General features: G+C 46.2%; 1 protein-coding gene across 1 annotated transcript in view; it reads right to left on the bottom strand.

Moving 5' to 3' along the window:
* Positions 1 to 2043: 2043 nt before the first annotated feature.
* The window catches only part of Vsig10 (V-set and immunoglobulin domain containing 10), a gene marked incomplete at its 5' end in the record, with an annotated part of 34114 nt that continues 8505 nt past the window's right edge, over positions 2044 to 27652 (bottom strand). The window contains 7 exon segments of the mRNA XM_005396536.2: positions 2044 to 4825; positions 6385 to 6602; positions 8223 to 8238; positions 8905 to 9015; positions 12956 to 13249; positions 15390 to 15644; positions 18262 to 18561. Of these exon segments, the coding sequence (XP_005396593.1) occupies positions 4770 to 4825; positions 6385 to 6602; positions 8223 to 8238; positions 8905 to 9015; positions 12956 to 13249; positions 15390 to 15644; positions 18262 to 18561 (1250 nt within the window). The 3' untranslated portion in view covers positions 2044 to 4769.

Raw genomic sequence — 27652 nt, 5'->3', positions numbered from 1 at the left:
GCGAAAGCCGGGAGAGAGAAAAAGCGGGGTGCTGACAGAAACTAGGGAAGAGGGGACCAGAACGGGGTGCAACGAAGGAGAAGACCGGGACTGTGGGAAAAACGTGGGGGCTGGGGACAGACCGGATGGAAGGGGGGCTCCGAACGCGGACAGCACACAGCGGGGCGGGGGCACTGAGAGGGTTAAAACGGGGGGAGGGAGCGGGGCTCAGGGCCGACAGGGGGCGTGGAAGAGCGGGGGCGGGCAGGTTAGACACCAAGGGGGTTGGGGGTCGCCGACTGGGTGAAGGGCGGGGTGAGGAGCGTGGCCGGCGGGAAGATGGCGGCGGGGGGTGTGTAAAAGCGGGTGGGGGGACGCGGGGCTCCTGGAGGCGAAAGCGCGGGGAGAAAACCAAGCAACGGGGAGCAGGCTGGAGGGGAAACGGGTTTGTAGTAGCAGCGTGGGGCGAGAGGGCACGCGTAAAAGTGGGGTGGCGTTGGGGCGCGGGGCAGAGGGACTCCAGGGGGAGGTCCTGAAGGCCGCGTGGCGGGGAAGGAAGCGGGGCGCTGAGAGCACTGGCGCAGGGAGGGCTGCGGGAAAGGCCGCTGGCAGAGAAGGTTGTGATTCTAGGCTTGCGGACATCCCACCCTTCCTAGCCCCCTGAGGGGCTGGTGGTCCCTTTTTTCCACTTGCCCCTCTCAGGCCCCCTGTGTCCTGTTTGGGTCTGTGGTTGGCTTTGTAGTACTGTATTATGGAGCCAGGGTAGGGTTTTAGCAGTTGCCTGGTCCCCTGTAGTTATTGGTGGCCTTGGAGTTTCTCCATGGACTCAGCTAATTGCAGTCCCTAATAATGCCTCCTTCGCGCGCGCGCGCGCAAACACACACACACTCACACACACACACACACACACACACACACACACACACACACACTCACACATTGAAGGAGCCTGGTGTATATCCTTCTGCTACTCAGCTCCCGGCTTTGCCCACATCCTCCCAATCCCCATCCGTACTGGGGATTGAAGCCAGGACCTTCGCACAGGGCTACATTTCCAGCACTCCTCCCCTTGAGACAGGGTCTCACTAAGACACTAAATTGCATAGTCTGGGCCGAAACTCACAGTTCTGCCTCAGCCTCCCAGCGTGCTGGCATCACAGGCAAGCACCATGTGTAGTTCCTTGTTTCCTTTTGTGATGACCTGGCTTGCCCCTTTCTCTGATCCTCCACAGTTCTGCCTCAGCCTCCCAGACTGCTGGCCTCACAGGCAAGCACCATGTGTAGTTGTTTCCTTTTGTGATGACCTGGTTTGCCCCTTTCTCTGATCCTCCACTTTTGTACTCAGCCCCAGTTTTAGTCTCTTCCACCTGGATTCTCATTTCATCTTTGACTTCCTGGTCTCTTCAAGAATGGCACAGGTGTAATTTGAACCCAGGTCCCCTGATTCCAAAGGCTTTTCCCACAGTGCCACACCACCGTCTCCTGAAATAAGCCTGGCAATGGATGTCAGGGTAATCACCCTCAAATATCCGGCAATAAAGTAATGGTTTCCCACGAAACAGTATCCCAGAACAAAGCCGTCCCATCATCAGGCATGAGGAAAGACGAACCACTTGTCCATAGGTCAAGAGAAGAGCTGCGTTCACCTTTCCAAACTCTCCGGAAGTGAAACATACAATTTCCACCATCCTTTCCTGTTTGGGTAAACCTGGCTGCACTTACCCTCATACCCTGCTCCTGGCAATGTTTCTCTTCCCTAATTTTTTCCTGCCCCATTCTTTATCTCCCGTATTCCTCCAACTCCTGGTCTTCTGATCCTCGTGTTAGTGGGTTATTCTTTAATTCCAGAAATGGAACCAACAGGCTTCACTCATGGTAGGCAAGTGTTCTACTATGGAGCCACTTTCTAAGCCCCTTGTACAAGTTGTGGCAGAAAGTAAAATGGTAAGGAGAACAATATTGTTTCCAGTATTAGAAAACCACCTTTAAGAAAATACTTTTCTTGGTGAACTCCTTTCCAAATCTCTCCATGTACTAATAGTCTAAAACAAAATCACTGAAACCTTTACTTAAAAATAACTTTATTTAATAATCTTTAAAAAAATCCATAACCTTGGAACTCACTTCTCCCAACCTTTCTCCACCAAATATTAAAATGTAAATAATGCAGTGATCTGCTTATTTTTCTTTGCAGCAGTTTCTAGCCGGTCCCATGGTGAGAATATTGGTTGGCTCTTATTGCGTCATAATAAATTGTACCCAGCAAGGGTGACTTTTCCAGGTTTAGTGTGCAGGTTATGGAAATTTTCCATCATGTGTTTTCCTGCTGCTATTATAGGTCCTGTGTGTGCTGTGAGGAAGAGAGCTAATAATCAAAGCCACAAAAATTTCAGGGCTCCCTCTGGAGAGTCTACCGGGTTTTGAGGAAATGCAGTATAATTGTAATAGCCCTGAAGTGTTTATCTTTCTGGTCCTGATAAGTAGATCTCATGGTCTTTGAGTTAACAATACATGCAGATAAGATTTTCTTACAGTAAAATACAGCAACTTGGACTTTGCCACGCAAAGGCTGTAACCCACTGTCAGCATGTTTGTGGATTTGGGTATGGGTCATGTTAAGGAAAGGGAGGGGTGTCCAATTCTTCATAAATGCCTAAAATGTGAAGATTTTCCATACCTGGGCTCCTTATTGACCCAGCACATAAATATACACATTGGGATGACAGCCATCACAGGTCCGGGCTTGGTCCGGACTTCGTAGCATTTGGCACCAAACCCTTGAAGCTCCCATTTGCTAGTGGAAAAACCCTTAAATACCCCCATCACTACTAGGTATGTGTGCAAGAGAAAAGGAAGGTGTGGCAAGCATCCCAGTGATTTTGCAAAATAATCTCTATTACCAGCTAGTGGTTTCCCCTCCAGTTCCTACTCTTCCTCTGTAAAATCTAGTTGCCTTTGAAGAGAGGACTCTCAAATTCAGAAATTTAGCCATGGAAGACTAAGGGAGACAAGCTCAGCCTCTGGGGACGTTAGAGGCAACCTGAGTACCTCAGTCTGAAATGACACTAACAGACTGGGTAGAGTAACCCAGTATATAAGGTACTATTGCAGCAAAAAAACCTCGCCCAGTAGGAGAACTGCAGTTCACAGCTATCCCTGAGGGTTAATATTGCAGTGGCTCTGGACTCCCCAGTGTCCTGAGCTGGGCCAGAGCACACTTGTTGTGATTTTCTCAACTCAGTCCCTTCATCCAGGAAAACAGGCCTTCCCAACCACTGCAGCAGGTTACTGCAGATAACCAGCTCCTTCTCTCAGGAGCCCCAGGCTCTAGCCCTGGCGAAGGGGAGCTCTCCACTAAGCCCTGGGTCTTGCCCATTGGAGTGGGAGAGTGCAAATTCAAGTTAAATTGTCATGCTTAGCACACATTTGTTGCACCCTTATAGGATCCCTGACATTAAGCGATTTGGATGAAATTAGGAAAAAATTTTTAAAAACTCAAGGATCTACTAAAAGCGTTAGATTAGCAACCAAAAGTCAGCACATGTTACGTTTGAACCTTAGTGTTCTCAATCAGTGCATACTTACAGTACCCTTAAGTGGAAAAGAAATGTTTCCCTGTTCCTGTTGCCCAGATAGATAAACTGAGGCTAGATGGACTAGTTTATCGGAGGGGTTCTTATCATCAGATATTCTGTTAGGAAATGTTTCTCCTGCCTTTTTTGTTTTCGGAACAACAGGAGACATGAAGAATGAGAAAGCGGAAAGTGAATCCTAGGTGTCCCACCCTGGAGAATTTTATATAAATACAAAGCTCTGCAGAATGTGAGGTTATAATGAAAGACATTTCATCTTATCAGCCTCTACCGCTTTTGAAAAGAATTACATCTCCAGGGGAAGAATGGCCAGGAGCAGCTGACAATGCCCTCTCGGAAACCATTCTGTAAAGAATGAAAGAGACGGACGGTTGGCCACTAATAACTTACAGTGAACATTTTCTTTTTCTTCCGCTAGGGAAGGCAAAGAAGGTCACTCACCTCTACCGAGCCCCTCCGAGGCACTTTTACATCCAAAATGACCTCATTTTATCCTCACAAGCCAGGCAACTGGAGGACCGACGTTGCCGGTTTCACACACGAGCAAACTGAGCTCCGCAAGCGGTAAAGTGACATGCCCGAGCCCTCAGGACAAGGAAAGGTCGGGGCCGGAGTCAGGCCTAATGTTTCTGACTCCGAGGCCTGCCCCAGACCCCTTCCTCCGGCCTGCGTTGGTAGGTGACACCTCACCTTTCCCGGGGAGCTCCCATCCACCCGCTTCCTCGGTTGCAAGCTCCCTGGGCAGAGATAAAGGAAGTTCCTGTCTTCCGACACAGTATTCCCTTTTGTGCTGGGACAAGCTGGCTGCAAAGAGTGGCAAAGGGCATGGCGACCAAGTGCTTCCCCGAACTGTGCTCCGTCCACGTCAGTGCTTGTCACGTTAAGTCAGCCTGCGGAGCGCCAGCAGCCACAGCAAAGTGGCACCTCACATGCCAGCTGCTGCTTTCCCACACACGCCACTCCTTCCTGAAGCTTTTGGACATTACTGAGAAAACTTACAGCAAATCAAAACTTTTTTTTTTTTTTAAATGGAAGGAAAGATGTGTGCTTGTTTTTCTTGTTTGCTGAGGGACCCCAGCTGTTGCTAATGCAAGCTCCTGGGCGGGGGTGTGAGTCAAGGCAAAGCTGATGAAGAGTTTATCTTCAGTGGAGCTTCCCAAGCTTTAGAGACAAGACGAAGATGGGCAGTCCTATTCTTCACACCGGCCTGTCCTCTTCTCGGACACTGCCATTTTGCTGCTCACTGCTGTCATCTGTTCAGGGGAAAAACCGATCCAACTAGTGATTTTTTTTTCTAGTACTGGAGATTGAACCCTGGGCCTTCACGCTGACCTACATATCTATCTATCTATCTATCTATCTATCTATCTACATATATATAAATTTCTTTTTTTTTTTTTTTTTTTTTTTTAGAGAAAGAAGGCCTAAGTCACTTAGTTGCCCACATCAGGCTCAAACTTGCAATCCTCCTGCCTCAGTCTCCCAGGGTGCTGGGATTATAGGTATGTACCACCACATCTGTTTCTGAGTGATCTTAACAGTGTATAACTCTATTTTAGTCATCTCAGTGATTCTGGTTCCTTCCCACTGAGCCACAGAATGAAATTTCATGGAGAAGGAGAAGGTGGGGCAGCGTACAGGTGGGGCAGCATACACATTTGCCTGTTCTCTTAGCCAAAACCCTGTGGACATGCTCAGTGCTTACCCATTATTCTCCTGGCTCCTGCCCTCACCTGGAATGCCCTCTCCCCTTTCTGCTTAAGCAAACTGTCCGTACAGATTTGCCTCAGATGCACCTCTCCCACGAGCTGTTCCTGATCAATGCTTTCCCAGTTCATATCTTCCTTTAAGGTCCTGGAATTTTTTTTTTTTTTTGAGGCAGGGTCTCACTATGTACTTCAGCTTGGCCTTCAACTTATGTAGCCCAGGCTAGCCTCATCAAACTCACAGAGACCCCGCTGCCTCAGCCTCCTGAGTGCTGGGATTACTGGCATGCACCATCACACCCAGCAAAGCCCTGGAATTCTTAAACATATCAGCCATCAGGCAGTTAATCACCCTCCTCCTTGGGACCATTCTTGTAGGGTCATCTCAAAGAGTTGGGTAAATCTTGCTCCTGTCTCGGTTTTCCCCATACGCTTTCACCTATCCGATCTGGCCTTATAAATAAAGTTCCCGGCACACCAACACAATCAGTCTTTTCTGTTGAACAGTGCCCATATTGTGCCCGTCCCAGCACAGGCCTTGACCGTGTTTATCAATTTCCTTCCAGTATTGGTAGTTTATGTGTCAAGTATCCTTCACCCCAAATGCTTGGGACCGTAAAAGTTTGGGATGTCAGAGCTTGGAATATTTGCATATACACAATGAGAGAACCTGGGGACAGACCCATCCAAACATAAGCTCCACTTAGGCTTCATATACTCTTGTATACACATAGCCTGAAGGTAATTTTTTTTTTTTGAGACAGGGTCTTACTGTGTAGCCCAGGCTGGCCTTGAACTCATGATCCTCTTGCCTCAGCCTCCTGAGTACTGAAATTACAGGCTTGCGCCATCAAGCCTGGGTTCTGAAGGTAAGTTTATACCACATGTTTATAACATTATGTATGAAACAAAGTTTGTAACCATTAACCATCATGTCAGCATTTTGGATTTCCGAGTTGAAAGCGTCTAATAGAAATTTTCAGATTCTACACTAAATTTGAGTTCAGTATCTTCCCCAGCCTTTAAAAACTCAGTTCAGCTCTTGGAGCCCTCCTGCTGGGATGCTCCCTGCAGGAATTGCAGTGTTTGTCAGGAAAGGAGCTTACCTCGTAGGTCTTGGAGCCCATTTCCCATCTGCTCTAGGTTTCCGTTCACCAGCGCGGTCACTCTGTGAATGTGGCCGTGCTTCTTTGTTTGTTTTGGCAGTTCCTCTCTCTCAGTCTCTTCTTCCTCCTCTTCCACCTCTTCTGCAGCATCCTCCTGCTCATCTTCCTCTTCCTCCTCTGACTCTACCAACACCATGACATCACCCATGTCTTGTCCCCTATTTTCCAAAGGAGGGAAAATAAGAAGCGGTTTTTTCCTCCCCCGACCCAGTATCACCTTCACTGCAAAGGCAACACTGTATTCTTTGCAGCCCTTTTAGTACTACGGAAAATTCTTCATGCATTCACTGTGGTCAGGTCACAAGATGACTGTGTGGCTGTAACCTCACAAAGAGATACAGCCACAGACTGTTAGAAATAATGGTATCTTATGCCGGATGTGCTGTGTTCTCCTGTCCCTGTTCCTTGGGCAGGTGGCCATGTTGTCCCAGGCATCCATCATTCCAGTTCCCCCCACTATATCTGTATCTACATCATATACATGGTGTGTTCTTTCCTGAATGACGTTTTTTCTGTTCCATTTAAGGAAGTCTCTGCTGCTCGTCTTTAAGACCTAAATAAAGTCCTCTCCCTCACCTAAAGCCCTGAACTACAACTGTATTTGGAGTCCATGCCCAGTGGCTTAGCACTGAATTGCCCTTATTGCTAGCTTTGCCCACCTAGCCAGGGTATGTTTCTTAGAGAAGAAAGAAGGTGTTCCATGGCTCAACCACCATCTTATTTTATCCTGCCAGCATCCCTGTGTGAAGTAGGTGAGGGCCCGAGAACCAGAGAGAGGGTCAGGAATTTCCCACAGACACGAGATTCGGAAATGGCATAGATGTCATTTGAACCCAGGTTCCCTGAATCTAAAGGCTTTTCCCACAGAACCACACACTACTATCTCTTGTGTGAAATGCTGTGTTTCTTTCAACCACAGGGTGTTCGCCTCAAACACAGGGCAATAGAGGTTTCCCATGGAAGATGGTCCCCAAACAAAAATATCCCAGCACTAGGAATGAGTGAAGAGGAATTAGTTGTCCATAGGGAAGAACACAGTTGAGTTCTTTGTTCTTATGGAGAAGCTCCTTAGAAAATAAAATACATAAATTCCATTTGGCTACTTTGCCCTTACTGGGGTTTCTTCTGGAGATGGGAAATTCTGGGCATGATCAGACTAGCCTTCTAAAACATTTTGTAAGACTATGATTTATTCTTCCTTTGGCTGTTTGTAGAAAATTCAATAAAACATATGTATGAATGACTGGGTTTAATATGTACATATTGTCTTCATGTTTCAGTAACAGGCCCACAGAGTGCCCAGCCCTGAGGTTTAGCATTATAAAAGAATACAGACTTTGGACTCAGTCAGACCTGGGTCAAAAGGCGGAATTGCATCTACTTCCGCAATGAACTTGCAAAAATTGCTTCACTGAGCCTCAATCTCCTTGTCAGGAAAATGGAAATGCCACCCGGATGAGGTGACACAGGGTTTATAAGAAAGCCTCAAAAGCTCCTGAACCAAGTTTGTAATCCCAGCACTCAGGAAGCTGAGGCAGGAGGGTTGTTGGGAGTGCGAGGCCAGCCTGGGCTACAAAAAGTGAGCTTAAGGCCAGCCTGAACTGCATAGGGAGACCGTGCTTCAAAAAGATAAAAAAAGAAGCTCCTGAACCAGTGTCAGGCAATGGTGGGTACAAGACAGGAGTGATTATCATTGTTCTAAGGACAGGAAACACAATAGCAGTGAAGATAAGTTATGAAAATGGGTTTTCTTTTATTTAAGTCTAGGAAACACTTACCTGAAAGTGCTTCTTACTAAAAGAAGAAAGGAAAAGAAAAATTAATATCCAGCAACACCACCAAAATCTCACAAAATGCCATCCCCCTCCCAACACAGTACTGGGGATCAAACCCAGGAGCATTCTACCACTGAGCTACATCCTCAGCCCTTTTAAAATTTTTTCAAGTTCGAGACAGTGTTTTTGTAAGTTGCCTAGGGTAGGCTTGAACTTTTGAGATCCTCTTGCCTCATCCTCCCAAGCATCTGGTATTACAGGTACATGGCACCATGCCCAGCTCACAAAGATTTTTAATCAAGCTGACATTTACAAAAGATCAACAAATGAAAAACTGACTCAACATGAGAAGTGACAGAGTATTCAGAGACCTATTTAGGTGCCTTATCCCATGGCTTTTTTTTTTTTTTTTTTTTTGAGACAGGGTCTCACTCTATCACTCTAATTCAGGCTGACCTTAAACTCACTAGGTAGCCCAGGCTGGTCTCGAACTCGTGGTGATCCTCCTGCCTCAGCCTCCTGAGTGCACCACCACACCCAGATCTTATTGCACGTTTTGACTGAATGAAGATTCTATAGGATGGGACTGCATGGTGGGAATGAATATATCACTGGCCTCATTCCCCCACTCACACCTTTTTAAGAAGCTTGAAATGAGAAACAAAGGGATCCAAGAAGCCCTTACCTTTCCAGCAGAATACAGGACTGTAATACAACATAAGCCCTGAGATGATAGCCAGTGCCAACAGCAGGAGGCTGACAATGGTTCCCACGATGCCACCAATGTTTACAGGCTCTGTACAGACAAAGTACACCACTGAGTCTTGCACCTAACACACGCAACTAGGAGAGCAAACCCTCCACCCCCGCCAAGTCCAGTTCTTGTCTTATGGGCTTAAGCAAAACCTAGGATCTTTCTATAATGCAAGTAAGTAGCTCATTTCGTCACTTCAGAAAGTTTGTGGGCATCAAATGAAGTATCTGATGTAAAAGAACCCTGGGAAGTTCAAATTTCTGCACCGGGCTGGGGATGTAGCTCAGTGGGAGAGTGACTGCCTTGCACCTGCGATGTCCAGGGGTCAGCCCTTGCCACCAAAACAAGCAAAACATCCCTTCAGACTGGCTTCTGTCACTGTTGTTGTTCTGTTCTATTCTATTTGTTGTTCTTTTTTTTTTAAACAGGGTCTCAACATGTAGTTCAAACTGAACCTAATCTCACCTTGTACCCCAGGCTGACTTTACATTTGGAATCCTCCTGCCTCAGTACCCTTCCAAGTCTAGGATTACAGGCACGCGCCACCATGCCCAGCTTCAAGACTGTTTTGTTTTTGCCTCTTGATTTACTGGAGATTAAATCCAGGGCCTTTGCTCCTTTTTTTTTGTTTTGGTTTGGTTTGGACTTTTTGAGGGAGGACAGGGTCTGATAAAGTCACTAAATTGCCCAGGCTGAGCTTAAATTTATGATCCTCCTGCCTCAGCCTCCCAGAGTGCTGGGATTACAGGTATGTGCTACCATGCCCAACTATCAAGATTGTTTTTAAGACCATGGTAAGTAAGAATCTGAGTTACTAGTGCCATGGTTAAAAGAGCAGTAATAGAACAAATATAATGCATGCAGGCCCACATATACAAAGAAACTTGATACAGGACAGATGAGTGCACAAGGGACACATCATTTGAGAAATGGTGCTGGGACAGTTACCAAAATTTGGAGGAGGAAAAGAGAATTATACTTCTTTCCCCTACCTCTTGCCATTTACAAAAACCAATTCTATGTTAATAAAAGACAACTATGAAAGTCAAAACACTAAAAGTCTTAGAAGAAAATGTCTGTGACTCTGGAATAGGAGAATTTTTGTTGTTACTGTTGTTTGTTTGTTTGGTTTGAAGCAGGGTAGTTCAGGCTGGCCCTGAACTCATCCACTCGTATCCTTGAATAGACGTTCTCATTGTAATGCAGTTCATTTTTAGAAGCATTTTTTATATCTTTAGCAATTTCTTCTGTGGTACTACGTATCAAACCCAGGATTTTTGTACTTTGTTAGAGCTACATCCCTAACCATTTTGTTTTTTGTTTTGTTTTGTGTTTTGAGATAGAGTCTTGCTCAACTGCCCAGACAGGATTTGAGCTCGTGATCCTCTTACCTCAGCTTCCCAAATGCTGGGATTATAAGTATGTGATACCACATCCGGCTAATCAGGAGCAATTTTTGTTTTAAGAAATCAAAGTGGAAAAAGACAACAAACTAATAGAGGGTAGTATTTGTAATATGTAAAAACTAACAAGGAATTAGTATGAGGAATTTCTAAAGAACTCCTAGACATCTACTGGGAAGCAGAAAATGTTAAGACAAAAATATAGAAGAAAAAAACCACAAATACTAAATAAACATAAGAATGATGTTCAAACCAGGTGTGGTGGTGCACACCTGTAATCCCAGCACTCAGGAGGCTGAGACAGGAAGACTACCATGAGTTTGAGGCCAGTCTGGGTTACACATATGAGTTGGCCAGCCTGCACTACATAGTGAAACCCTGTCTCAAAAAAAGGAAAGAAATGATGTTCAAAACCATGCCAGCAATCAAAGAAACTCAACTTAGAACCACAATGACTTTTGTTTTTGTTTTTTGGAGTTTTTTGGGGGGGAGAGGGGACGAGGTCTTGCGAGGTCAGGCTGGCCTTGAACTCACTATGTAGCCCAGGCTGGCCTCAAACTCACTGTAATCCTCCTGCCTCAGCCTCCCAAATGCTGGGAGGCTAGAATCACACTGAGGTTCCTTTTTTCACACACTGGATGGACAAAATTACAAAACCTGCTGATAAAAATGAGCCAAAATAAATCTTTCCTTCTTTCACTTATATATCTCAGGTGGCAAAAAATCACCACGCTTATATACTATTTAGAATGAAAATAATTTAGTATTATCTCATAAAGATTAAAATGCACATGCTACATAATTCTTGTACCTGTCCTAGAGAAAGATTTGTCTGGGTACCTGGTATACATAAGCAGCTCAGTAAAAGATGTTCACAGTAACGCTGTCTATCATAATAGCAACAACAACAAAAATCGGAAGCAACACAAACATCCATCAGCAGGAAAATGAATACCTTAGTTTGGAAAGATGACACAGTGGAGAATTATACAGCGGTAAAGAGGTATGAGGTATAATGACACCCGCTGGCATGAATAAATCCCAGAAACAAAAAACATGGAGTGGAACAGACAAGTCACAAAACACTGGGTATGTAGGTAACAATTTTTTTTTTTTTTTTTTGTAGAGGAGTTTTAGCTTCATAACAACCTTGAGCAGAAGGTAGAGTTCTTGTACCTCCCCGCAACACATGCCTCAGCCTCCGTCATGGTCAGTATCCCCCAGTGCATCTGTCACCATCCATGAAGCTACACTAACACGTCACAGTTCACATCAGAGGTCACCCCTGGGGTCCTACGTTCTATAGGTTTAGACAAGTGGATAATGACTGGCAGGTAACCATCATTATCATATACAGAGGATGTTCACTGCCCTGAAAATTTTCCGTGCTCTTTCTGTTTAACCTCCTCATCTTCCACAATCCCTGGCACTCACTGATCTCTCTACTATCTCCATAGTTTCACGTGATATGTAATCATGATGACTGGAAATAAATGAAAATAAATAGTATTTAGAAGTATGTACTGCTGCAGTTTTAGATCTTTCTTTTCCATCAGATTTTACTGGTACCTTTTAAGTAGATACAATGATCACATTCATCATAGTGCTTTAGATCTTAAATGCACCCTAAAAGTTCATGTGTTAAAGACTTGGTTCCCAGGACTGGAAGGCAGTGGAAACATTAGGAGGTAAGGCCGAGCTAGAAGAAGTTAGGTCATAGGGAGTGTGCCCTGGAAGGTTACAGTGCGACTCAGCCCCCTCCTCTCTTTGCTTCTTGGCCATTATGATACAAGCAGCTTTGCCCCACCATAGGCTCCTTGTCCTTGATGTTCACCAAAGGCCCAAAGACAGAGCTGAGGGATTATGGATTGACCCCTCTGAAACCACAAGCCAAAATAAATCTTTCCTTCTTTCACTTATGCATCTCAGGGACTTGTATGTTCACAGAGAGCTGACTACACATACACTTACACTGTAAAGTCTTTTTTTAAAAACTAAAACAAGAAACTTGGGGTAGTAGTTATCTCTGTGAGAGGACCAGAATGAGATCGGGAAGGAGCCTCCATGTAGGATTGTAGGTAAAATATAGAATGCCTGATGAAATTTAGGTATCAGACAAACAATGATTTTTTTTTAGCATAAGTATGTTCTATGAACTATCTGGGACATACTGATACTTTAAAACAATTGTTTGTTTTTCTGAAATTCAAATGGAAGCATTTTTGGTTCTAACGTTGTTTTCTAAATCTGGCCGCACCACCCTGTCGGATCACTTCATCAGTCTCAGTCCTGTATCTTCAGTGGTAAAGAGGTATGTGTGTTCATTTTACCATTACACATCCCAACTCACAGATACTACATACACATTCTTCAGTGTATAAGATATACTACATAATTTTTTGTCTCCCATGCAAATGGTAATGCTTTTAGGATCAGACAGCAATATTTTCTAGTCTCCTCATCAAGCCACAGATACTTGCAATCTACCAGTTGGCAATGGCCCGTGTGGGGCACCAGGCTGCCCCCACACTGCTGCAGGGACCCTGAAGCTCTCACCCCTCCTCCTTTCTCTCACTCACCTTTCACACTCAGCCAGATGTCCACCTCCCTCACCCCCACCGGGTTCTCAGCCCGGCAGACGTAGTAGCCCTCATCCAGGTCCTGGGAGCAGTTGCGAATCGTGAGGGTGGAGTTCTGGCCGTTCTGGGCAATGAGATAGTGGCTGTCGGGCTGGATGACCACCTCGGGCTGGGTCAGGTTCCTCAGCCACTGGATCTTAGCAGGGGGGTTGGCTTCAGATACCTGGCAGGTGAGCGTTACATTGCCCCCCACGAAGCAAGTTTTCATTGGCTCAGAGAAAAGGAAAGGAATCCCTGGTGATCAGAAAGAAAAAAAAAAAAAAAAAGACACATGTTTAGGGAAATGAAAGCTATGACCTGAGATCTTTAAGACTATTATTTCCTTCCTGATGAAGCAACTCTAGGAATTTCTATACTACACCTGGTCCTACAAAATAAAAACTAGTATTTATTGAGCATTTACTATGTGCTAGGTACTTTTACATGTACTAACCCAATTCATTCTCACACAACAAACCTGTTGTTATCCTCCTTTATAGGGAGTTAACTGAGGCACACAGAAACTTAAGCAACTTGCTCAAACTGACACAACTAAACAAGCATATAGCTAGGCTTTAGAGTGAATAACTGTCCCACTTTACCCAAAGTCCCTGAGAGGTGGGGCTTTCCCAGTGCTAAGACCAGGTAAAATTCTGACCAAAGCAGAATAAACTGGTTTTTCTAGGTAAAACAAGAACCCAAGCACTCAAGCCTTATAATCCACAATCTTATATCTACACTACTAGCATCACTGGAAATAACCACATGGATCATATAAAATATGGACACATCGTCCAGCAAGGTGTTCCAGGGGACAGCAGGGCAGCTGTGTTTGTTTCCTATTGCTGAGGTGATGAATTACTACAAACTTAGTGGCTTAAGACAATTAAACGTATTCACCTACATTCTAGAGGTCAGACGTCAGAATGATCTGGGGCTAAGCTCAAGGCGTTGGCTGGGCTGCCTCCTTCTGGATGCTCTCGGGGTCTGAGCTGAGCAGAACACAGAGAGCTACGAGGGCTACCACTGCCCAAGAAGCCTTACCCTCAAAAGGCACACCCTCTGGGCAGGGCAGCAGATTCGTCTTGGGGGGTTTATGAAGTGTATACTTCCAGCATCTGAAGGACAGAGAGCGGCAGACTGGGATCCTGCCTGGGACGGTGACACCTGTTCCCCTTGGCAGCTATTCCAAAGGAGAATCTAGGGTTTCACAGCTGGCGTCCTGGGAAGAGGGAAAGGAGCCGGGCAGAGGAGACGGGACCAGGCTAACTGCCTCTCTCTCCCAAGGTTGGGTGAACAGAAGAGAACCCTCCCTGCTATCCTGAGTCTTCTTTGGAAACTCACAGGGGAGCCCTGCTTCCTGGATCGACCTTTAGGTTCCTTCCGCGCTGCCAAATCACACGTTCCCTCTCCCTGCTTAACTCTAGTTTCCGCTGGGGTCATGAAGCCAACGCTAGTAACAAACCTCGTCCCTGCGTATCTATTTTGGAGCTCCCAAGCCAAAATTTTGGAAGTGCTCCCTCTTATCCTTAAACAATCCCCCTCGTAGCCCTTCCTCGGCCCCCAAACAAGTGTCATGTATATGACTATACTTCTGCCAAATGGACCACGCACTCCTCAAGAAGCTTGGTCACCCACATGTGGCCAGCGTGGCACCTATTCAGAGAGTTTAGCTTACGGGGCTGCTGTGGGCAAGAGTGACTAAGTGACTGCAAAACAGCTGGGGTCCCTTGGAGATCCACAAGAGGACAAATATGTGGCCCTCACACGCTGGGCCGGCTAACGTGGCAGCTTATTGTGAGATGAGCTGTTCTCCTATATGTATGTATGTGGACCTGTACAGCACTTATAGGGAGCTGCGAAGCCAGGCACAGTGGTGCACAGTAGTAGTCCCAGCTACTTTCTTTTTTGAGACAGAGTCATACTATGTAGTTCAGACCAGTGTTGAACTCACTATGTAGCCCAGGCTGGCCTTGAGCTCAAGGTGATCCTCCTGCCTCAGCTTCCTGAGCGCTGGGATTACAGAAGTGTGCCACTGTACCCAGCTAGCATTATTATTTTAAGCCACCAAATTGGGAAGTAATCTGTTAAATAATAATACATAATTAATGGATTAACCCTGTCTGTCCTTTCCATCACTCCATCCTCAGTATCTAGTAACTGTAGCTGGTACACAGCAGGGGCTCAATCAGTACTTCCCAAGTGAAAAGGGCCTCAGCTAAAACCAAGAATCTTGGCGAGGCATCTTAGAAGTTTGGAAGGAAGGAAGAAAGGGAAGGGATTCGCTTCACTCTGACGCACTGGCTTTTCTTTCCTAGAACTACTTGCAAAGGATCCCCTCAGAAGAAAGGAAGGCAGGCGAACCCCAACCCAGGACAAAGCGAGGCGGACTCACTGATCTGCACCACGCAGCTGGCTCCGGACTCTGGCCCCACGATGTGGCTCCCGACACATTTGAACTTCTTGCCGTCCTGCAGCTGGGACCGGTTCAGCATTTCCAGCTTTGACTTCCCCAAGATCGCCCCTCCTGGCTCCTCTGTCCACAGGAAGTTAGGGTCCGGGTATCCCCCATCCCAGCGACAGGTGAGCTGCAGTGCAGATGACTCCAAAGACATCTCTGCCGAGCACTGCGGAGGTGACGGAGGGGGCGCTGCAAAGGGAGGGAGACAGAAGGGAACCAGAGGGGAACAAGGGCTTAAGGACAGACTCAGAGATCAGCAGCCACCAGGCCGGCACTAATAGTTAAAGAACTCAGGGCTCAAGGGCCTTCCACTGCAAGTCTACTTTGAAATAGCACCAGCACAAACCTAGCACAGAGGAGCGCCTACAAGTGTCAGGCTTCTGCTGGATGTTAAATCTCTTAGGATTGGCTCCATCTACCTCTCATTTCTCTCCCGCTGTGTGTGGCTGTTTAAATGAAAACTGCAAATGTGGTTCCTCCAACACACTACCCACATTTCAGTGCTCAGGAATCCCTCAGGTGCTGTGTTAGACCACACAGAACAAGACACTTCCGGTTATCACCGGAAGTTCTACCAGACAATGCTGGTCCTCTGGCCAAGGGCAAATGAAGAACATGGAGTTACCAGAGGGGCAGACATGCATCCCACCTCCAACACATCCAGTGTGATATGTATACGTGTTATACATGTTTGTATACTTTATGTTATACAAACAGAAATAAATTTGGCAGCACTCGGGAGACTGAGGCAGGAGTGTTGCCGTGAATTCGAGGTCAATCTGGACTACAGAGTGAGACCCTGTCTCCACAAAAACAAGCAAGTAATAAATTTGGGCCAGGTGTGGTACAGCGTGCCTGTAATACCAGTTGGGTTACATAAAAAGATCTTGTCTCAAAAAAACTACAAAAAAAGAAAGAAAGAAATTTGGATTTTATATGAATGGGTAGATATGTAACATTAGCAAGAAAAGTTACTGGAAAAATACCAAAAATAATGGTTAGAACGATTATTTTCTTCTCTAAGCTCATCTGTCATTTCCTACAAGCACGTGTCACTTTATGTGCTATAAATGTCATTTATGTTAAACAACACAGAGACTTATAAAGGCTCTGAATAACATACAAATTAAGCAGTGTGTCATTATCCTGCCCACTCATTTCTTGTTCCCATGTTCCCTTTCATTAGCGTGGATTATGAACGCACTCAGCATTTCTGCAGTGGTTCTTAGCCAAGATATTTGCATATAAGAGTGTTTGGTTGGTGTTTCCCCACCCCCAAAATAAACTCCTGGACAGCATCACTCTGAAAAGCAGGGACACAGATGGATGAATGGATAAATAAATGGTGGACGGCCAGGCATGGTGGCGCACACCTGCAATCCCAGTACTCAGGAGGCTGAGGCAGGAGGATCATTTCAAGTTCGACAGCAACATGGGCTACAAAGTGAGCTCAAGACCAGCTTGAACTGCATACTGAGACCCTGTCTCAAAAAAGACAAGAAAACCCAAAATGGTGGCGTCTCCATACCGCGGACTGTTACTCAGCCACATAAAGAAATGAAATACTGATACTTGGTACAATGTGGCTCGCAGGGACTCTCCTGCAGCCCTTGTACATGCTATGCAAAATGAAAGAAGCCAGACCCAGGAGGCCAGATACGGTTATGATCCATTCATAGTTAATATCCAGAACAGATCAACCCAGAGCGGTGGAAGACAGGTCTGTTTGTCAGGGGCCAGGGAGAGGAGAAGATGGGCGTGACTGCTGCATCAGCTGGGAGTTTCCATTCGAGACAATGAAAACGTTTTGAAATTTGCTGTAATTTGCATCTGGAATGTCCTCCAGAGGCCCACTGAGTGCAAGGCTTAGTGTAGCCCAGTGCTATAAGAAGATGGTAGGAACCAAGGGATGGGGCCATGCCCTTGAAGGAGGCTGTGGGAGCCTCGCCCCTCCCTCTTCCTGTATCTGCTTTGTACCTGCCCATGGAATGAGCAGGCTTCCCATGCCACTCACTCCTACCACGACGTCCTGTCCACCACAGGCCCGAAGCAATGGGTATCATCGGTCACGGACTGAAAACTCCGCAACTCTGAGCCAACTAAATACTACATAGAGGTAGCAGTTGCACAGTATTATGAATATACTACATGCCAATGACTTGTATATTACTTCACTTTGTTTTTCACAGTACTGGGAGCTGAACCCAGGGCCTTTAGCCTGAGTTATAAACCCCATCTCTTTTTTATTTATTATTTTGAGACACAGTCTTGCTAAATTTCCCAGGCTGGCCTCAAACTTGCCGTCCTCCTGCCTCAGCCTCCCAGAGTGCTGGGATTACAGGTGTGCGCCATCATGCCTGGTTTCATTTCTATTTTGAAAAATGAAAAAAGAACAGCAGGGCGTGGTGGCGCACGCCTGTAATCCCAGCACTCGGGAGGCTGAGGCAGGAGGATCGTTGTGTGTTCGAGACCAGCCTGGGCTACAAAGTGAGCTCAAGGCTTGCTTGAGTTGCATAGTGAGACTCTGTCTCAAAAAGACAAAAAAAAAAAGAACACATGAGGCTCAGTATTCATCTTCCTCTGTGGCTCCCAAGGAAACTCCTGCAGCCCTGGTTAGGTGCAAGCTTCCAGAAGTGGGGATTGGCTGTGTGACCCACAGCTGCACGTGTGTAGCAAGGGAGTTGCAGGGCCCCGCTTGGCCCATGCAGCAGACAATGCCTCTTAGGACAGAAGGTAGAAGTATGGACACACATGTGCCTCAGAGGGGGAGGGGGAGGAGGTGGGGAGGGGAGTGCTTCTTACGCACAGTAGACCAGGAGCTCGGTGATCACCTTGCGCTGCCTCCCGCTCAGCTTGCTGGTGGCCAGACAGGTGTAGTTCCCTTGAAGGTTTTGCGACATCAATAGCAGCGTGAAGCAGGTGACTGTCAGGTTGCTTCCGAAGGACTCAGGGCTGGAATGGGCTTGGAACCACCACTCGACCATGGGCGGGGGCTGTGCACTGCTGCGGCAGCTGAAGTCGACCTGGGAGCCCTTGACCACATACAAGGTGCCGTTGTCCAGCGTGCCGGTGGCTGAGATGTTGACCTCAATGTGGTCAGGGCCACCTGGGAAGGATAGGGGACAGGGTGGTGTGAATTATTCATGCATTCGCCTGAGCTCCTGACCAGTTCCAACAGATACCTGACAGGTCGGGAAGCAGCAGCAAGGAGAGCAGCATCTATCAGACACTGCTACGAGTGCATGGAGTACCCTGACACATTCTCTCATTTGCTCCCAGAAGATCCTGTGAGATTAATCGGGGGAATAGATCTTTACAGAATGAGAAAAATAAAAATTGCTGCTTTTTATTTTTTTAGTTTTTGTTTTTTCCGGTACCGGGAATCGAACTCACTACCTAGCACTTGCCAGGCAGGCGCTGTGCCGCTGAGCTAAATCCCCAGCCCACATTGCTGCTTTTTAAAAACACCACAGAACCAGGGGTAGAGGTGCACGCCACAATCCCAGCACTTCTTGGAGGCTGAGGCAGGAGAGTCACAAGTTCAAGCCTACTTTAAATAACTTAGTGACTTAGTGAGACCTTGTCTCAGAATAAAGTATTTTTTAAAGGGCTCTGGATATAACTCAGTGAAAAAAACAAAAACAAAAACTGGGTTCAATCCCCAGTACTGCAAGGAGAAAAACAAAACAAAACAAAACCATCACAGAGTAGAAAATATATCTGGGAAGAATAGACTAACACAGCAAGCCTGAGTCTGGTGCCCTGTTCAGGCCTGCTTATTGCGAGGTCAGCTCTTGGTGGCATTTAGGAACATAGATTTCCACCAATCTCAGAATGGATTAAAAGGTTTCCCTCATTAACTGCTGAACACCTTTCCTTCCAGGGAATCTCGAATTTTGGTAGACAGACCAGCTTTCAGTTTAAAAAAAAAAAAACCACACACAACAACAAAGACCATGGCTCTGAACTCTAATAAATTTCCCTGGCAGATCTCTGCCATGTGTCACCATACTAATTGCTGGGGAGCTACAGTGTCCTGTGAAACCCCATGAGGAGGTGACTTGTACAAGTTCCTGCTTTGTTTCCCCTGGACTTCATCGCAAATGCTTTTTCCCTTTGCTGATTTTGCTATTGCTGTAATAAATGATGACGCCTGCTAAAGTCTGTGAGTCCTGCTTCAGAATCATGGCACCTGGGGGACCCCCAACATAATATATGATCAAGAAATAGAGTGTGTTTAAATGAAATTACAGTAAAAGACACATTGTCATTAACCCCCCTCAAAATACTCTGCCTCACTTCAAACACACTGATCCCACTGTTCGCTCCACTTTCTGAAGCAGCTCTGGCAGTCCTTGTTCATGAGTGTCTTTACAAGGGATGATCAAATCTACAGCGAATGCTGCTGCTGCGTGTCATGCAACAGAAAGGCAGGCCCATAAAAACATTACTGTGTCCTCATCAGCCTTACTCACCAGATCTGGCACCATCGGGCTTCTGGCTCTTCCTGAAAGTCAGAATGGCCAGGAAATGTAAATGTTTTGTATCAATTCAATAGCACAACTTTGCGAGGTCAGCTCTTGGTGGCATTTCGGAACACAGATTTCCACCAATCTCAGAATGGATTAAAAGGTGTCCCTCCTTAACTGTTGAACACCTAGGCAGCCACAATAGCACAACTAAATTAGACACTCACAAAAGACTCCCAGAACTGCTTCAGAAAGCAGCAAGGATAAAGGGCTAAGTACGCTTGAAGCAAGGGGGAGTTCTTAAGAGGATTAATGGCAATGTTTTTTACTGTAATACAGTTTTTCAAAAAATTTAAACATTCCATTTTTTTTATCATACTAAAAGATAAGAAATAATGACAAGTAGCTTTGGACCCCACTTACCAGCTGTGTGGCGTTGGGCACTTACCCCATCCTAGCTTCCATTTCCTCATCTATCAAATGGGGTTGGTAACAGTATCTATTTCGCAGGGCTGTTAGGCAATTAAATTAATCCAGTGGAGCATTCAGAAAAATGCCTGGCATGTTGGAAGCACTTGATAAACTGCTTGGCCTTATCTTCGTTCCCCTCACTTATCTATCTACCTATTTTTCCTGTTTTTTTGAGGCAGGATCTCTCTATGTAGTTCAGGCTGGCCTTGAACTCAGTATGTAGCCCAGGCTGACCTTGAACTTGCAGCAATCCTCCTGCCTCAGCCTCCCAAGTGCTGGGATTAGAGATGTGTGCCTGGCTTCTCACATTTCTTAATTTCTTTCTTGTCTCCTCAAATGCCCTTGCCCAAGATGCCATCTCCCCTTTGATGAAAATATATCTCTATCTGGGAATGTAGCTCAGCAGTAGAACACATGCTTAGCGTGCTCCAGATCCTGGGCTCAATCCCTAAGACATGCACATGTGAGCACACACACACACACACGCACACGCACACGCACACGCACACACACACACAATGTTCTACAAATACATCTGCTTATCTGTCAAAAAACACATTTTTCGCCAAGTGTGGGGGCTCACACCTATTATCTTAGCACTCAGGAAACTGAGGCAGGAGATCATGAGTCTGAGGTCATCCTGGGCTATTTAGTGAGTCCAGGGCCAGCCTGGACTACACAGCAAGCCAGACCCTGTCTCAAAAAAAAAAAAAGAAAATTAAAACTATATCTAACAGCTGTTCATACCAGAGTAATTTCTTGTGCTACCTCCCCAAGAGACTCCCTCTTTTAGGAAGAAGAATCTGAGAAGGGCAGTGCTTTGCCAAAAGAATAAATCTATGGCTGCAGAATTTTGAACAGCAAGAGGCCAGTAAAAAAAAAAAAAAAATTATTTGTGGAAGAAGGCTTTCCCACACAAGATCCCTGAAAACAAGTGTGTACTTCACCTGTATCATGCTATAACTACATAAATTGTAGGTTTCAGCCAAGCACAGTAGAACATACATTAGCACTCTGAGAAGCTGAGGCAGGAGGATCCCAAGTCTGCGTCCCACTTGGGCAGCTTGGCGAGACCCTATCTCAAAATTTTAAAAAAATCTTTTTAAAGGGAGGGATGCAGCTCACTGCAAAGGCCCTGGGTTCAATTGCACCACTGAAAAAAAAATGTGGATTCCTAAGGAAAATAGTCTCAGCATTTTACTTGTCAAATTTGGAGCTGCTCCTAATAATGCAAGGGTCTGCTAGAATCGTGTGACCTCCCACAAAGGGTCTGGGGGAAAAGTTGTCTTTTGGCTTGGGCTGTGCTCAAATGACCTATTCACCGCTGCTGGCTAGTCAGTTAGGTATGTGGCCCAGCAGGTCCTAGGGTGTGCCCGAGCTGGCACACATCCACTTAAGTGCAGGGTCCCTCTGAGCTGCTGGTGGCCACCGCCCAGCCCAGCCAAGCTAGTGCACCTTGGATCAGACACACCTGGGTCTTCTAAGTCATCTGGAAGGCGCCTGTGCTCTGGCATGGACAGTGTAGACCTCAGAAGCCATCTGAGAGGGGCTTTAGACCAGCACAGTTATTGGAAAGAACGCCAGAAAGTGGAAGAATAGATGAGAAAGAAGCAGGTAGTAGGATAAAGAAAAAAAAAAAATTAAATGAAGAGAAACTACAGAGCATCCTGAATTGTCCAGGGTTCAGGGTCACGGCTTGTCTATCAGATCTTTGGGTGAAATTTGATTTTCTTCTCTTCTTTTCTTTCCTTCTTTTTCTTTTTTTTAGGTACAGAGATTGAACAGAGCACCCAAGCACATGTGTGGTGAGCTATTCCACCACTGAGATATACATGCAGCTCTTTTAGTTTTTTATTTAGAGAGAGAGTTTTGCTAACCTTTATGCTGGGCTCAAACTTGAGATTCTGCCAGTGTTGGGACTGCAGGTGTGCACCACCACACCCAGCCCCAGTGATTTCTTGATTGAGGCTGATACCATATTTCTGATTCCATGGGGTTCTTTCTCTACCTTGGCTTACTACAGAGGAGGAGGGTTCCCTATCTCACATGATCAGACCCAGCGGTGTTTGAGATCTGGGAGGTTTCCGGTTTGAAAACATCTGCATAGACTTGCCCGGCGGAGCTGCATTTCTGCATTTCTGATCGGAGACTCTGAGGCTTTGTGTCATGTCGGGCTTGGGGTTTGGGGTTTTGGAGTATTTTCAATTTCAGATTTTCAGATGAGGGGTGCTTAATCTGGATCCGTTTCCCTCCCTCCCAGATTTCTCACCACCCCAATATTCCTAAATAGATACCACCAACCCTTTTCTGCTTACAGAGTAATGATGGCAATCATTCAGAGAGACATGCAGATGGAAGAGGAAATCAAAATTAAAACAGGGGGTGTTTACAGAAGCCCAGCACTTCACCAAGGCCTCTGTCATCGTCACTGTCATTTCTCAACGATTTCTCACATTGGTGTCTTTGCCTGGTGACCACAAGCCTGTACCCTGAATTCAGACAGACCCGAGCATAAACCCTACTGCCGATTATATTGGCACAGCCTCAAGCAAGTGCTCGTCCCTGTCATTCCCCTTCTTTTCCTTCTAATAAAAGGAAAAAAGAAAAAAGAAAAACACTAATAAGTTCTGCCACCGTGTGACTGAAGGACCCAGTGAGACAACAGAAGCAGAACGCTTAGCCTGGTCACTATTCAGTAAGTGTCATCTGAGATCACTATCAGTAGGATTCTCCTAGATTGATTCTAGGTTGGGGTCAGCAGATGATTGCCCACCCTTGTTTTCCGATGGCCGGTGACCTCACAGTGGCTTTGACTGATTCGCAATCAATCTAACAAGACAGAACACTACTTTGAAATACGAATTACATGAAATCTTATCTCACCTCAGAAGAATTCCATTCTTCTCAATAGTGGACCTATTATTACCAAAAATGGTACTCTACTGAGTCTTGTCAACCAAAAATATGTGGAAATTTGTGTTCTCATGTATATATATATGTGTGTGTGTGTATATATATATGTGTGTGTGTTTATATATGTGTGTGTATATATGTGTGTGTAATGTATATATAATGTTACATTAAAATTTAAATATAATTATATTAGAATATATTATATAAGGATATATATTCAAATATATTCATATATTTTATATATGTATGTATGCACACACATGCACAAACACATATATCTTCAATTTTGCCTAAAGGCCCAGAAAGCCTAAAATATTTACTGTCTGGGCCTATACAGAAAAACCATTTGCTGGACTCCATTCTAGAACACCCTATGGCTGCTGCCTTCCTATTCTCTGTTGCTGTTCGTTCCTGACCTCTGAATTGATTTCTCTCTCACCAGGACTACAGGTTGGCCAGTCAAGAGTCACAAAGGGTTCACTGACATCTCAAAGTCTGGCTTTCCTCATTAATGGTAAATTCCAGGTGTTTACTCTTAGACCAGCATTTTTACTTGAAAATGACCTAAGAATGTACCTGGTAGGGCCAGGGATATAGCTCATCGGCACAAGCGCCTGCCTGGCAAGCGCAAGGTCCTGAGCTCGCATTCCTGGTACCAAAATAAATAAATAAATAAATAAATAAATAAATAAATAAATAAATAAATAAATAAAAAAGAATGTACCTGGTAGTCTCCGCTAGCCTGTGGACAGACCTGTAGGATTTTGTTTTTTATGGCACTGGGGATTGAGTCTAGGGCCCTTGCACTGAACTACATCTCCAGCCCTATATAAATTTTGAGATAGGGTCTTGCTAAGCTGCCTAGGCTAGACTTGAACTTGTGATCCCCTTGCCTTAGTTTTTCAGAGTGTTGGGATTACAGACATATACCCTCATGCCCAGCTCAGACCTACAACTCTACAATGGGACAAGATCTGTGGGAGAACTTACAGAGACTATCTTGAGGTCACTTTTATAAACAAAAATAACACTCTTACTGTCTCCACCGCTCCTTAGTGACCACAGGTCCCATCCCCAAAGCCTAAAACCAGAGGTCTTCAGCCTCTTCTAGGCACCATCTCCCGTCTATACACACATTAGTCAATCCTTGCACATGAATCACCCCATCTTCTGACAGGAAGCCAAAATTTCCCCTTTTGTACTGTGATGGTTGAGTGATTGTGTCAACTTGAGTTAAGAGAAGATTAGATCCACTCAGTAATTCCACACCCTAGGGTGGGGATGACCCACCCTAGGGTGGCTCCTCCCTAGATGGTATAAAGGGGAAACAAAGAAGGATAGAAGGATGGATTTTCTGCTGTGGAGCTCCATCTAGTTTTTGCCTTCACTTTACTTTTATTTTTTTGTTGTTGTTGTTTTTTTTTCCGGTACCAGGAATCAAACTCACGACCTTGCGCTTGCCAGTCGGGCGCTGTGCCGCTGAGCTAAATCCCCAGCCCTTGCCTTCACTTTAGACGTCATATGCTGGCTTCCAGCACAGACACTTCAGCTTCCGGGGCAGATCCTTCAGCCTCCAGACACGGACTTGCAAGGGGCACTGCAGTGAACTCCAGACCGTGGACTGAATCCTTCAGTCAGTCTCCAGTGGGCATGCACCCTCTGCACACTTCCCCATCCAGCTCTGTGGGTGGCCATTGTAAGCCCATCTTGTAAATTCTCATACATTTGTATATCTTGTGTGATATCTGTGTCTCTAGTAAAACCCTGACTGATACATGTACCCAACACTCCCTTTCCCGCAGGCCCTGTGTTTTGATAAGGCAGAGAAGGATCCAGGGTGCTCTATTCATGGGTATCTGTGTCAGGAAGTAGGCATCTTTCCTGAGACTTCCTTTCTGGGAAGTCAGGCCTGAGAGCCACTTCGCTGCCTAGACAGGCGCCCTGCCCCAACTAAATATGAAGGATCGATACAAACCAGCTTCCTCACTGTCTGTGTGCTGACTGGCCCTTGGTTAGCTGGAGAAGACCACACACAGTGATAGCCAGGAACACTGCAATCTCCCTGGGGTCTTTCTTGGGCTAATCTTTGACTTGACCACTCACTCCCTAAATGCATAGGGAACAACACCGTGCAGAAGCGCAGAGTCCACCAGGATATGCGAAGATCTGTGCCATCGTCTCCCATCTCCACCCTTCCTGCAGGTGAACACACAGCTCAGCTGACTCATCCCCACTCTAGGGTGGAGGAAGAGAGGTTGGGTTAATTAAGGAGGTCAACAGCCCTAGAACCCCAGACCTGCTGTGAGCCAGGTATCTTCTGCACTCTTAGGAGCAGAGTTCCAATTCCAATGGTCACAGCGGTCAACACCAACTTTATTTTTCAACTATTTATTTTTTATATGTAGTACTGGGGAATGAACCCAGGGCCTTTTCACTAAACCACATGCCCAGCCCTTTTTACCTTTGAGAGCTGGTCTCATTAAGTTGCTAAACTGCCCTGTCTGCGCTCAAACACTGAGACAGAGCCTCCTGCCTAGGCTTCCCAAAGTGCTAGATTTACAGGCATGTGCCACTGTGCATGGCTAGCCCCACCTTTAAATTAACACACAGCGCTAGAGATTCATTTGTCACAGGACGAATGATGAAATCCCATTGCAGATGCCCATTCCAGGAAGGTAAAATCCCTGCAAGTTTATAGAAAGCCTGACTCTCGAGAAGGCAGAGGCAGCAAATGTTCACTGACTGATAAGCAGAGGTCCAGGTGGCACAGAGAGAAGAGCCCACCAGCGCTCACACAGCCGGCTTTGTGTCTCTGTCCACTCGCACATTCAAGGTCAGTTACAGATAAAAACTCAGCCTCTCTCAGAATTTGTTTCCCCTAGCTTCCAAAGCCACACAGATATTTCCAAACTTGTGCCCTTAGGAGAAAGACAGCATGTGACCACATGCACAACCATATCTGTGGGAGATGCAAAGACAAGGCTCTGACCCAAGCAAGCCCTGTGTGAAAGCCCCAGATGGAAACTGATTGCTGGGAACTTGAGATGCACTTTCCCACCGGGACCCGGCCACCAGCATAACCAATGGATGGCGGTGAGAAGGGCCAAGTGCACACCGTGTGCCAGGAGCTGCACAAATTCATGAGCACCACAAATCTGCAACTAGGTCCCCCCATGACCTTGACCTTTGCAGATGATAAATCTGAGGTTGGAGGAGCTCCAAGGACTCTCCCGAGGTCACAGAGACAACAGCAGGACCTAAGACTGGAGCTTCTTTCGGCCACTCAGCAATACCACTGCCCTCCCAGAAATGGCAATCGGGTCAAACCTAAGCCATATTCCCCAATCTACTATGCAAAAGTGAGAGCCAGGTTCCAGGGAGAGATGCCGGGCCCTTGTGGCTGCCACTGTCTGCGGGGCAGAAAGAGGTTCCTGATGCTCACAGGGGTCAGATCCTCCTGGAAAAGGAAAAGGAGTCACATTCCAGAGGGCTGCACATGGCCCAAAAGGCATGCTGCACCCATCAGGGGCCCCACGTACTTCCAAATAAAGGACCTGCTGCATTATGAATCACACCACAGTAACTTAGATGTGCATAGACCTTCCCTTAGAGAGGCCAAAGTACCATTTGAATTTAGTGACATTTTAAAAAAATGCAAGTTCATTCCTGCTGGGTGTGGTGGCCCACACCTGTAATCCCAGCACTTGGGAGGCTGAGGCAGAAGGATTGCCTTGACTTGGGTCAACCTGGGCTACAGAGTGAGTTTAAGGCCAGCATGGAAGACATAGTGAGACCTGGTCTCGAAAAACAAACAACAACAAAAATATGTAAAACGACCTCTCTGAATATCTCCGTCTCACACAGCTTTTCCCCTTCTCATGAGGAAGCTAGTTCCTGGATGAAGACCCACTCCAGTGACCTCCTCTTTACATCTGCAAAGACACTATTTCCAAATAAGGTCTACTCCTGGGGACAGGAGGTTAGGACTTCAATGTATCTTTCCTGGGGACATAATTCAACCAAGAACCTCAGTGCTACCTGGCCTGTGTGTCTGGCATGGCCTCCCATAGCCCACAGGACCTCCTGTCTCATGCACCAGGCTCCTGCCACACTGGGTTTCTGCCCATCCGTGGATACATCACACTCAGCCCATCTCACACTAGTGCTTCTTCCACTGCGACTAAGCTCTCCTCTTGTCTATGCACTCCTGGCTCCTAGATCCACCTTAAATGCCTCCACCGGGGCGCGCCAGCCCTAACCCGTGCTGGCCGGCGCAGCCCCTCTCTGCAGGTGCCTGGGAAGGCAGGGAGCAGGCGCCCAGGAAGCGGCGCGGAGACGCATGCC

This window comes from Chinchilla lanigera, unplaced genomic scaffold (genome assembly GCF_000276665.1).
Source record: "Chinchilla lanigera isolate Chin_1 unplaced genomic scaffold, ChiLan1.0 scaffold00054, whole genome shotgun sequence".
Classification (NCBI taxonomy): Eukaryota; Metazoa; Chordata; class Mammalia; order Rodentia; family Chinchillidae; genus Chinchilla; species Chinchilla lanigera.
Note: the sequence above shows the minus strand (reverse complement) of the source record. Positions and strands in the feature narration are given on the sequence as shown.